Consider the following 13301-nt stretch of genomic DNA (forward strand, 5'->3'; position numbering starts at 1 on the left):
CTGGGCCTGTGTTTAGCTATTGTAATCCAGGGGTTAATAACGAGTGGAGCTGGGCCTGTGTTTACCTATTGTAATCCAGGGGTTAATAACGAGTGGAGCTGGGCCTGTGTTTAGCTATTGTAATCCAGGGGTTAATAACGAGTGGAGCTGGGCCTGTGTTTAGCTATTGTAATCCAGGGGTTAATAACGAGTGGAGCTGGGCCTGTGTTTACCTATTGTAATCCAGGGGTTAATAACGAGTGGAGCTGGGCCTGTGTTTACCTATTGTAATCCAGGGGTTAATAACGAGTGGAGCTGGGCCTGTGTTTACCTATTGTAATCCAGGGGTTAATAACGAGTGGAGCTGGGCCTGTGTTTACCTATTGTGATCCAGGGGTTAATAACGAGTGGAGCTGGGCCTGTGTTTACCTATTGTGATCCAGGGGAGTGGAGCTGGGCCTGTGTTTACCTATTGTAATCCAGGGGTTAATAACGAGTGGAGCTGGGCCTGTGTTTACCTATTGTAATCCAGGGGTTAATAACGAGTGGAGCTGGGCCTGTGTTTACCTATTGTAATCCAGGGGTTAATAACGAGTGGAGCTGGGCCTGTGTTTACCTATTGTAATCCAGGGGTTAATAACGAGTGGAGCTGGGCCTGTGTTTACCTATTGTAATCCAGGGGTTAATAACGAGTGGAGCTGGGCCTGTGTTTACCTATTGTAATCCAGGGGTTAATAACGAGTGGAGCTGGGCCTGTGTTTACCTATTGTAATCCAGGGGTTAATAACGAGTGGAGCTGGGCCTGTGTTTACCTATTGTAATCCAGGGGTTAATAACGAGTGGAGCTGGGCCTGTGTTTACCTATTGTAATCCAGGGGTTAATAACAGGGGAGTGGAGCTGGGCCTGTGTTTACCTATTGTAATCCAGGGGTTAATAACGAGTGGAGCTGGGCCTGTGTTTACCTATTGTAATCCAGGGGTTAATAACGAGTGGAGCTGGGCCTGTGTTTACCTATTGTAATCCAGCTGGGGGTTTTATTGTAATCCAGGGGTTAATAAGTGGAGCTGGGCCTGTGTTTACCTATTGTAATCCAGGGTTAATAACGAGTGGAGCTGGGCCTGTGTTTACCTATTGTAATCCAGGGGTTAATAACGAGTGGAGCTGGGCCTGTGTTTACCTATTGTAATCCAGGGGTTAATAACGAGTGGAGCTGGGCCTGTGTTTACCTATTGTAATCCAGGGGTTAATAACGAGTGGAGCTGGGCCTGTGTTTACCTATTGTAATCCAGGGGTTAATAACGAGTGGAGCTGGGCCTGGCTCATTTGACAGTGTTTATTTGTATGTTCCACCATTTCACAGCAGTTTATGTATTCATAACATGTGAATACGACATTCATGAAATGTATAAGTCTGTGTACTAATTGTTGGTATATTGAGACATTTAGTCACATGTATTATCTTGGAACATGTAATGATGTTGAAATGAAATGCATTTGACTGTTCATGTGTAGTCATGTGATTATGACTCATCTTCATTTTGCAATGTTCAACAGTAAGTGAACAAAGCTTGCTTCATGTCAAACCATACAGAAACGCCTGGGTTGGGTTTGTTTGATCAATGATCAGTCACATACTGCCACAACAGCACCTTCCTCTCTGGGTATTTCTCTCAGAGCAGAGACATCACTACCTGTTGTAAACAAACACAGTTGAATAATATGGAAATCCTGGATGAGTAGTGTATAGTTCGTTCAGTCCCACACTAAAACTCTCTTCCTGTATAGTGTATCACTACTGTATTTAATGCACTGAACCACTCGACCTCTGCCCTCTCTCCTCTCCCCTGCCATTGTGTCCCAGTATGGAACATTCTGTCTATTGTTTTGTATTATTAAACTACTCTGTGTTGTTTGATCAGAGCTTTCTGACCACGTCTCTCTGCTCGCTCTGTGGGACAGACAGCCTATAGCCTGGGGTGACATGGAATGGAACATCTCTCTCCAGACAGACAGTCAAAGCTTTCCTCAGATGAACATCTGTGTAGTCTGACATACAGAGTAGGAGGTGTTCTAATCAGAGGGAGGACCAGCTTGGCTCCTGCTCAAAAAGGAACCAAACTGAAGAAAACGCACTGAAACCAGGAGGGACTATATACTTGGACTTGGAAATGCTCATTTAGTTTTCCATCTGGAAACATTTTAAAACTAATGAACATGACCCAGGTTTATGTCCTACTGTGTAGGCCTACAGTCCAGGAAGTGGTCTAGTCACAGGGCTCACACACTCCTCCATGGGTTAGTAGCTCCTCAGATATAGACATGATGGTTTCAGGAGATACACATGGGATTAACAAAGGAATCTCTTACTTCCTGCTGATTTATTTATGCTTTGATTATATTGAGTTTGATGTACAGTACCAGTCAAAAGTTTGGACACATCTACTCATTCAATGATTTTTCTTTATTTTTACTACTTTCTACATTGTAGAATAATAGTGAAAGACATCAAAACTATGAAATGACAAGTATGGACTCATGTAGTAATGAAAAAAGTGTGAAACAAATATATTTTTCTGTTCACCTACTCTGCATCTCACAAAGACATGGTGGTTGGAACCAAAAATCTCAAATTTGGACTCATCAGACCAAAGGACAGATTTCAACCGGTCTTATGTCCATTGCTTGTGTTTCTTGGCCCGAGCAAGTGTCTTCTTATTATTGGTGTCCTTAAGTAATGGTTTATTTGCAGCAATCCGACCATGAATGCCTGATTCACGCAGTCTCCTCTGAACAGTTGATGTGGAGATGTCTGTTACTTGAACTCTGTAAAGCATTTATTTGGGCTGCAATCTGCAGCAGAGAACTCTGGGTCTTCCTTTCCTGTGGCGGTCCACATGAGAGCCAGTTTCATCATAGCGCTTGATGGTTTTTGCGGTTGCACCTGAAGAAACCTTCAAAGTTCTTGAAATGTTCCAGATTGACTGACCTTCATGTCTTCTTAACATAATATGGACTTGGTCTTTTACCAAATAGGGCTATTTTCTGTATACCACCCCTACCTTGTCACAACCTTGTCACAATTGATTGGCTCAAACACATTAAGAAGGAAAGAAATTCCACAAATGAACTTTTAAGAAGGCACACCTGTTAATTAAAATGCTGAATGAGAGAATGCCAACAGTGTGTAAAGCTGTGATCAAGGCAAAGGGTGGCTACTTTGAAGAATATGAAATATATTTTTATTTGTTTAACACTTTTTTTGGCTACTGCATGATTCCATATAGGTTATTTCACAGTTTTGATGTTTTCACTATTATTCTACAATGTAGAAAATAGTTAAAAATAAAGCAAAAACCCATGAATGAGTAGGTGTCCAAACTGTTGTCTGCTACTGTAGGTTTCTCTGTGTAAGATGAGTCACTTGATTTAACGTGTTACGATAGAGGCATCAGTAAAACAATGTCCTTTCATCTGTTTATTAGCAACACATATTATGATAATCACTCTGAAGTGCCATGTGGGTGGATCCTTATTAAGGAAAGGAAAAGGGGATGACACCTGGTCAGTTGTACAACTGAATGTCTTCAACTGAAATGTGTCTTCCACATTTAACCCAACCCCTCTGAATCAGAGAGGTGCCTTAATCAACATCCACGTCTTCGGCACCCGGGTACAGTGGGTTAACTGCCTTGCTCAGGTGCAGAACGACAGATGTTTACCTTGTCAGCTCTGGGATTCGATCCAGCAACCTTTCAGTTTGCTGGCCCAACGCTCTAACCACTAGGCTACCTGCATGAATTGGGTGTTACGATCTCCAGTTGCTTTATGGTGTTATTACATTTTAATCCATTTTTGATTGGCTGTTGAGTAACATGCAAAGAGTGATATTGTTTTTGGTTCCCTGCAGTTAGAGCTGTTTTTCATTATCTAACTGCAGGTGGTAACGACACACTATTTCCTCAACGTTAGCAAATATGAATAAGGTCCATTTTAGTTTACAACTGAATTAAAGCCATCCTGGGTTGTATTCAGTAGGGAGAAAACGTGTTGAAATGAACTGAACCGCAGGAGATACAAACTGAGCTTGTCCAATAACGACAGATTTCCATTTGCAACACATTTCTTCGGTGTGCTCTACTGAACATGATAAATGAGTGTGACAGTGTCTCACAAATAAATCACTGTTCTGTCGGCGTTGTCAACATTGTTTCCATTCCCCACCTTTTTGTCAGTTCTGCACTTGTCAGAGGGATGTTTACTGTATGTCTTTTCTCTTTCATGAAGGAAAGCAACCATTTGAGACTATGTACATCGTACGGACTACCTGTTTCCACCATATTCCTTCCACCAGACCATATCTAATGGTGCACACTTCAGGAGAAGGGTAGATAATGTCAAGTAGTGCACACTTCAGGAGAAGGGTAGATATGTCAAATAGTGCACACTTCAGGAGAAGGGTAGATAATGTCAAATAGTGCACACTTCAGGAGAAGCGTAGAGAATCTGACCAAAACCCTAATCTTGTTTTCCCCCACGAGCCAAGCAGCCAATCAGTGCATGTCTCTCTCTCGCCACAGGCGTTGTGCTGATGGAGATATCCGAGGTCCACAGGAAAGTTCACCTTGAGCTAGAGGAGAATGTGAGTACTGTGCGTGTGTGTGTGTGTGTGTGGGGGGTTCTGCAAGGTGTGTGTGTCTGGGTCTGCAAGGTGTGTGTGTGTACACGAGTGTTTGCGTCATCTATTGTTTAATTCCCTGCATGACTTGCCTCGCCCAGTGTGCCCCTCTCTCTCTCTCTCTCTCCCTCTCTATTTTTCTCTCTCTGCTGCTTAACACAATATACCGTTTTTAATTCCTCTCAAACACAAATCTCTCTTTCTCTTTCCCTTTTCAACTCTCTCCATTAGTAATCACATGATGGTGTTTCTCTTTATGTAACATCAAGGGACAGAAAAAGCAAAGATGAAGAGAAGAAAACAAATAGAAGCCAGAGGAAAAGTTGCACCTGTTTGGTTATTGTGTACAGCCTGTTTATAGGACGGGAGCAGGCCTGAACATGCCCTGTGACGGGGCCTCTGGGAACTGTTGTTGATGACAGTCACACTTGTCAAGGCCTGTAGTTATGGTTGGCATACAATTACTTATTCTACAAACTATTTTTAAAAATTATCCTCATAAATACACAAGGTTAGGGAGACACTTAATTCATGTAATCAATTACTTGTAATCTGATTACAAAGAATACTGTAACTGTAATCAATTACATTACCAGCAAAATATACTATTCAGATTACAGATACTTTTGAAAAACTAGATGATTACTTCTTGTATTGACTTTTAAATTCAGAAAGCATGTTTGTGAAAAAAACATTATGGCACCTTTCTGTTCTCTCAATGACATTCAATTCAGCAGGAGGGAGTTTCCGTTTGTTACATTTACATTTACATTTAAGTCATTTAGCAGACGCTCTTATCCAGAGCGACTTACAAATTGGTGCATTCACCTTATGACATCCAGTGGAACAGCCACTTTACAATAGTGCATCTAAATCTTTTAGGGGGGTGAGAAGGATTACTTATCCTATCCTAGGTATTCCTTAAAGAGGTGGGGTTTCAGGTGTCTCCGGAAGGTGGTGATTGACTCCGCTGTCCTGGCGTCGTGAGGGAGTTTGTTCCACCATTGGGGGCCAGAGCAGCGAACAGTTTTGACTGGGCTGAGCGGGAACTGTACTTCCTCAGTGGTAGGGAGGCGAGCAGGCCAGAGGTGGATGAACGCAGTGCCCTTGTTTGGGTGTAGGGCCTGATCAGAGCCTGAAGGTACTGAGGTGCCGTTCCCCTCACAGCTCCGTAGGCAAGCACCATGGTCTTGCAGCGGATGCGAGCTTCAACTGGAAGCCAGTGGAGAGAGCGGAGGAGCGGGGTGACGTGAGAGAACTTGGGAAGGTTGAACACCAGACGGGCTGCGGCGTTCTGGATGAGTTGTAGGGGTTTAATGGCACAGGCAGGGAGCCCAGCCAACAGCGAGTTGCAGTAATCAAGACGGGAGATGACAAGTGCCTGGATTAGGACCTGCGCCGCTTCCTGTGTGAGGCAGGGTCTCACACAGGAAGCGTGTTCCACCTCAGAGAGTCACCACAGGTCAGAGACCCACTATGATGATAATCCAGAAGCGTTGGATGGATCCTTTTTGTCTTCTTCTAATGCCTCTTAAGGGGAAAGTCATCCAAAAGTAACTGTAATCAGATTACTTTACTGAGTTTGGGCCGTCCAAAAGTTACGTTAATGATTACAATCATGAATACGTTCTAGATATGAGCTCCTGTTGGAGGAACAAGAACCTCTGGGGTGTGTTGACACTACTGTTGTCATGCATGTCAACTGGTATATTGATTCTAAACCTGCCTAACTGTGGAGGGAGCTCATGGTGAAGGGTTAACCAGGGGGTGAGGTACAGCATTTTGTCACTGTTTGTATGTTTCCGGCTCTTACCACAGATCTATGATCAGATTCCCCAAATCTTATCCCTAACCATTAGGGGGAGGGTCCAGCCTGCCCACTCAGCACCCATGTGGTAGAGGCAGCAGCACCCCTTGGTAGTGACACCCCTGTAATTCAAACCCTGTTCCCTTCTCTGTTACCTACACTGGCACACTGGTTCATGAGACAACAAAGCTACTTCTCCCTATAGTTATATCCATACAAATATCATTACTAGAACAGGGCTCCCCATTCAAGTCAATGTTCCATGATGGGTCAGCCATATTGAGGATGCAGTCAAATTGCCATGATCTGAGGGGCTTTTTCCCATTTTTATTAATTATATCTGCCTGGTTCTGTCCCCAGAAGTCACTGTTGTTCTCTTCCCGAGCTCCACTCTGTATCAGAGAGCAGCTTTAGTTTAGTCAAAGTGTGAGTCACAATATGAATTCCTTCATTCCATCAAATAGTTGGAGATTGGAGGAGGCGTTGTCATGCATGGCGTGTCTATGGAAGGCAGAGCAGTTTCACTAAAGGAGGGATCATTAACTACATCCAGCCGTGGGCAGATTTTTACATAATTACAAATCATTTGTGGACTGCAAATTGACCCAAGAAGCCCAAACAGATATAATATTTGACTAAAACTTAATCATTTCAAACCTTGCTTACATTTGTATAGGATCACGTGGCTATTATGCGAGGGACTACTTGGGAACAGATTTCCCAAATTAAAATCACTTGGAGCTGATTTATATTTAAAAATATTTTTGCTCAGAAAACTTGGCGGGCCAAGTAAAATCAACCGCGGGCCAAATTCGGCCACCAGTTGGGAAACCCTGCACTAAAGCACCTAAAGATTTGAAGCAGCAGCTAACAGGGTTGTTGTTTTAGAGGACTGAGGAGACGTGGGTTGCAGGGACAGTCTCTAATTCTTTGTGAGAGGACGTGGGGTTTTTGTTGACCGAATGGCACCAGTGGGCGTCGGTTTGCCACCACAAGGCTTCGGTGATGTAAGAGATGCCTGCACTCCTCCTCATACTGATTAGAGCGGGAGAGGGAGGGAAATAGGGAGAGGGAGAGAGAGAGGAGGGCATCCCTGCTTTACTTTTCGGCTATGACTCACTCATATAGCCTTGAATCTTTTCTCTTTCTTGCACACAACCGTGCACACACACACACACACACACACACACACACACACACACACACACACACACACACACACACACACACACACCTTTGCTTACACAACTCAAGGATGGCTCTCAAATCCCTCCCAACATTATTTTTGTTTTCCACTGACTCACCTCCATCACTCATCATAACAGTCCCTTCTCTAATCAGTGTGCATCCCCCCTCCTTTCTCCCTTCACCGTCTCTCCCCCTCATCCCCCTTTCCCCTCACCTGCAGTTTAAGAGGTTTCACAGCGAGATAATAGCTGAATTGGAGAGGAAGACAGACATGGATGTAAAATACATGACAGTAAGTACTGTACTGTATGAATGTGTGTGCTTATGTGATTCTATGGAAACGGTCTTCCCTCCTGCTCATGGGAATATCACTGAGAACTGCCCCCCATGCCTCATCCCTGGAACTATAATCCTGTCTACTGCCTACCTACATCACAGTGACCACATACTCCTGTCTACTGCCTACCTACATCACAGTGACCACATCCTCCTGTCTACTGCCTACCTACATCACAGTGACCACATACATCACAGTGACCAAATCAAATGTCCTGTCTACTGCCTATCACAGTGACCACATACTCCTGTCCTGCCTACCTACATCAGTGACCACATAAATCAAATCAAATTTATTTATATAGCCCTTCAGTACATCCAGCTGATATCTCAAAGTGCTGTACAGAAACCCAGCCTAAAAAACTCCCACTGCCTAACATCACAGTGACCACATACTCCTGTCTACTGCCTACCTACATCACAGTGACCACATACTCCTGTCTACTGCCTACCTACATCACAGTGACCACATACTCCTGTCTACTGCCTACCTACATCACAGTGACCACAGAATCCTGTCTACTGCCTACCTACATTACAGTGACCACAGTGACCACATACTCCTGTCTACTGCCTACCTACATCACAGTGACCACATACTCCTGTCTACAGCCTACCTACATCACAGTGACCACATACTCCTGTCTACTGACCCTACCTGTCATGCCACAGTGACCACATACTCCTGTCTACTGCCTACCTACATCACAGTGACCACATACTCCTGTCTACTGCCTACCTACATTACAGTGACCACATACTCCTGTCTACTGCCTACCTACATTACAGTGACCACATACTCCTGTCTACTGCCTACCTACATCACAGTGACCACATACTCCTGTCTACTGCCTACCTACATCACAGTGACCACAGAATCCTGTCTACTGCCTACCTACATCACAGTGACCACATACTCCTGTCTACTGCCTACCTACATCACAGTGACCACATACTCCTGTCTACTGCCTACCTACATCACAGTGACCACATACTCCTGTCTACTGCCTACCTACATCACAGTGACCACATACTCCTGTCTACTGCCTACCTACATCACAGTGACCACATACTCCTGTCTACTGCCTACCTACATCACAGTGACCACATACTCCTGTCTACTGCCTACCTACATCACAGTGACCACATACTCCTGTCTACTGCCTACCTACATCACAGTGACCACATACTCCTGTCTACTGCCTACCTACATCACAGTGACCACATACTCCTGTCTACTGCCTACCTACATCACAGTGACCACATACTCCTGTCTACAGTGCACTACTCCTGTCTACATCACAGTGACCACATACTCCTGTCTACTGCCTACCTACATCACAGTGACCACATACTCCTGTCTACTGCCTACCTACACAGTGACCACATACTCCTGTCATCACAGTGACCACATACTCCTGTCTACTGCCTACCTCACATGACCACAGTGACCACATACTCCTGTCTACTGCCTACCTACATCACAGTGACCACATACTCCTGTCTACTGCCTACCTACATCACAGTGACCACATACTCCTGTCTACTGCCTACCTACATCACAGTGACCACATCCTGTCCTGTCTACTGCCTACTCCTGTCTACTGCCATCACAGTGACCACATACTCCTGTCTACTGCCTACCTACATCACAGTGACCACATACTCCTGTCTACTGCCTACCTACATCACAGTGACCACATACTCCTGTCTACTGCCTACCTACATCACAGTGACCACATACTCCTGTCTACTGCCTACCTACATCACAGTGACCACATACTCCTGTCTACTGCCTACCTACATCACATCACAGTGACCACATACTCCTGTCTACTGCCTACCTACATCACAGTGACCACATACTCCTGTCTACTGCCTACCTACATCACAGTGACCACATACTCCTGTCTACTGCCTACCTACATCACAGTGACCACATACTCCTGTCTACAGCCTACCTACATCACAGTGACCACATACTCCTGTCTACAGCCTACCTACATCACAGTGACCATACTTTTGTCTACTGCCTACCTTACATCAGTGACCACAGAATCCTGTCTACTGCCTACCTACATCAGTGACCACAGAATCCTGTCTACTGCCTACCTTACATTAGTGACCACAGAATCCTGTCTACTGCCTACCTACATCACAGTGACCACATATCCTGTCTACTGCCTACCTACATCAGTGACCACAGAATCCTGTCTACTGCCTACCTACATGACCACAGTGACCACAGAATCCTGTCTACTGCCTACCTACATCACAGTGACCACATACTCCTGTCTACTGCCTACCTACATCACAGTGACCACATACTCCTGTCTACTGCCTACCTACATCACAGTGACCACATACTCCTGTCTACTGCCTACCTACATCACAGTGACCACATACTCCTGTCTACTGCCTACCTACATCCAGTGACCACATACTCCTGTCATACCTACATCACAGTGACCACATACTCCTGTCTACTGCCTACCTACATCACAGTGACCACATACTCCTGTCTACTGCCTACCTACATCACAGTGACCACATACTCCTGTCTACTGCCTACCTACATCACAGTGACCACATACTCCTGTCTACTGCCTACCTACATCACAGTGACCACATACTCCTGTCTACTGCCTACCTACATCACAGTGACCACATACTCCTGTCTACTGCCTACCTACATCACAGTGACCACATACTCCTGTCTACTGCCTACCTACATCACAGTGACCACATACTCCTGTCTACTGCCTACCTACATCACAGTGACCACATACTCCTGTCTACTGCCTACCTACATCACAGTGACCACATACTCCTGTCTACTGCCTACCTACATCACAGTGACCACATACTCCTGTCTACTGCCTACCTACATCACAGTGACCACATACTCCTGTCTACTGCCTACCTACATCACAGTGACCACATACTCCTCACAGTGACCACATACTCCTGTCTACTGCCTACCTACATCACAGTGACCACATACTCCTGTCTACTGCCTACCTACATCACAGTGACCACATACTCCTGTCTACTGCCTACCTACATCACAGTGACCACATACTCCTGTCTACTGCCTACCTACATCACAGTGACCACATACTCCTGTCTACTGCCTACCTACATCACAGTGACCACATACTCCTGTCTACTGCCTACCTACATCACAGTGACCACATACTCCTGTCTACTGCCTACCTACATCACAGTGACCACATACTCCTGTCTACTGCCTACCTACATCACAGTGACCACAGTCTGACCTACCACATCACAGTGACCACTCCTGTCTACTGCCTACCTACATCACAGTGACCACATACTGTCCTGTCTACTGCCTACCTACATCACAGTGACCACATACTCCTGTCTACTGCCTACCTACATCACAGTGACCACATACTCCTGTCTACTGCCTACCTACATCACAGTGACCACATACTCCTGTCTACTGCCTACCTACATCACAGTGACCACATACTCCTGTCTACTGCCTACCTACATCAGTGACCACATACTCCTGTCTACTGCCTACCTACATCAGTGACCACATACTCCTGTCTACTGCCTACCTACATCACAGTGACCACAGTGAATCCTGTCTACTGCCACCTACATCAGTGACCACAGAATCCTGTCTACTGCCTACCTACATCAGTGACCACAGAATCCTGTCTACATCAGTGCTGTCTACCTACATCAGTGACCACAGAATCCTGTCTACTGCCTACCTTACATCAGTGACCACAGAATCCTGTCTACTGCCTACCTACATCAGTGACCACAGAATCCTGTCTACTGCCTACCTGCCTACCTACATCAGTGACCACAGAATCCTGTCTACTGCCTACCTTACATCACAGTGACCACAGAATCCTGTCTACTGCCTACCTACATCACAGTGACCACAGAACTGCCTACCCTGACCACAGTGACCACAGTGAATCCTGTCTACTGCCTACCTTACATCAGTGACCACAGAATCCTGTCTACTGCCTACCTTACATCAGTGACCACAGAATCCTGTCTACTGCCTACCTTGCATCAGTGACCACAGAATCCTGTCTACTGCCTACCTTACATCACAGTGACCACAGAATCCTGTCTACTGCCTACCTCTACATCAAGTGACCACAGAATCCTGTCTACTGCCTACCTACATCAGTCATCCTGTCTACTGCCTACCTTACATCACAGTGCCACAGAATCCTGTCTACTGCCTACCTTACATCAGTGACCACAGAATCCTGTCTACTGCCTACCTTACATCTGACTACAGAATCCCTGTCTACCTACACTGACCACAGAATCCTGTCTACCTACATCAGTGACCACAGAATCCTGTCTACTGCCTACCTACATCACAGTGACTCCAGAATCCTGTCTACTGTCTACCTACATCAGTGACCACAGAATCCTGTCTACTGCCTACCTTACATCACAATGACTACAGAATCCTGTCTACTGCCTACCTTACATCACAATGACTACAGAATCCTGTCTACTGCCTACCTACACCACAGTGACTACAGAATCCTGTCTACTGCCTACCTTACATCACAATGACTACAGAATCCTGTCTACTGCCTACCTACATCAGTGACCACATTCATTTATGGGGCACTACTTTTCACCAGGTCCCAAAAGTAGTACGTTCACTATGAAGGGAATAGGATAAACATGCAACAATGACTTATGCCGTTCAGAGCCGTGTTTGAGTGGTAACGCTCACAGCATATGGCACATACATACACGTACATCTCTCCCCAGCAAAGACCGGGGTTTAATCCCTGTGTCCACCCTTTCTACTAATGCCTATAATCAAACATAGCATTTAAGGCTAATTACCATTGAATCAATGAAACTAAAAAATGAAGAATTGTAATACTTAGTGACATTACATTTAATGATATTACTGAAAGGTTTTTTTTCCGAAAAGGAAAATCTACTTGCTACAATGCTACTTGTACTGTCTAGAGATGGTTCCAGGTGTTCATGGGTGCTCCCCCCACCTCCCCTCTCCCTCCCACCCATCCAGGCCACCTTTAAGAGGTACCAGACAGAGCACAAGATGAAGCAGGACTCTCTGGAGAGGTCGCAGTCTGACCTGAAGAAACTCAGGAGGAAGAGCCAGGGCAAGAACACCAACAAGTACGAAAACAAGGAGAGTGAGGTGAGGACTGCCCCACACATTTGAGTAATTTAACTGATGCTCTTATCCAGAGCAACTTACAAGAACAGTTAGGGTTAAGTTCTTTGCTCAAGGGCACATCGCCAGATTTTTCACTTAGTCAGCT

General features: G+C 45.2%; 1 protein-coding gene and 1 long non-coding RNA gene across 3 annotated transcripts; one reads left to right on the forward strand and one right to left on the reverse strand.

Annotated features, from left to right (window-relative positions):
- Nucleotides 1-46: 46 nt before the first annotated feature.
- On the reverse strand, nt 47-1704 carry LOC127923588 (uncharacterized). 2 transcript variants are annotated; one of them, XR_008114782.1, is made up of 4 exons: nt 1109-1704; nt 894-991; nt 449-840; nt 47-359 (listed from the first exon to the last, which is right to left on the reverse strand). It is a non-coding gene; the product is annotated as an uncharacterized LOC127923588 (long non-coding RNA). The 2 variants fall into 2 exon arrangements; XR_008114783.1 differs by lacking the exon at nt 894-991.
- Nucleotides 1705-4537: 2833 nt separating this feature from the next.
- LOC127923589 (brain-specific angiogenesis inhibitor 1-associated protein 2-like protein 1) lies at nt 4538-13216 on the forward strand. The gene is made up of 3 exons (XM_052507595.1): nt 4538-4619; nt 7871-7942; nt 13043-13216. Exons 1-3 carry the CDS (start codon nt 4569-4571, stop codon nt 13199-13201), a joined length of 282 nt encoding a protein of 93 aa, XP_052363555.1. The 5' UTR covers nt 4538-4568; the 3' UTR covers nt 13202-13216.
- The last annotated feature ends 85 nt before the right edge of the window (nt 13217-13301 follow it).

This window comes from Oncorhynchus keta, unplaced genomic scaffold (assembly GCF_023373465.1).
Source record: "Oncorhynchus keta strain PuntledgeMale-10-30-2019 unplaced genomic scaffold, Oket_V2 Un_contig_30139_pilon_pilon, whole genome shotgun sequence".
NCBI lineage: Eukaryota > Metazoa > Chordata > Actinopteri > Salmoniformes > Salmonidae > Oncorhynchus > Oncorhynchus keta.

What these genes read in the sequence shown, in the direction of transcription:
- LOC127923589 (XM_052507595.1), top strand. Translation starts at nt 4,569, where the DNA reads ATGGAGATATCCGAGGTCCACAGGAAAGTTCACCTTGAGCTAGAGGAG. An exon ending in ACCTTGAGCTAGAGGAGAAT is followed by an intron (nt 4,620 to 7,870) that starts GTGAGTACTGTG and finishes CCTCACCTGCAG; the next exon opens with TTTAAGAGGTTTCACAGCGA. An exon ending in TGGATGTAAAATACATGACA is followed by an intron (nt 7,943 to 13,042) that starts GTAAGTACTGTA and finishes CCACCCATCCAG; the next exon opens with GCCACCTTTAAGAGGTACCA.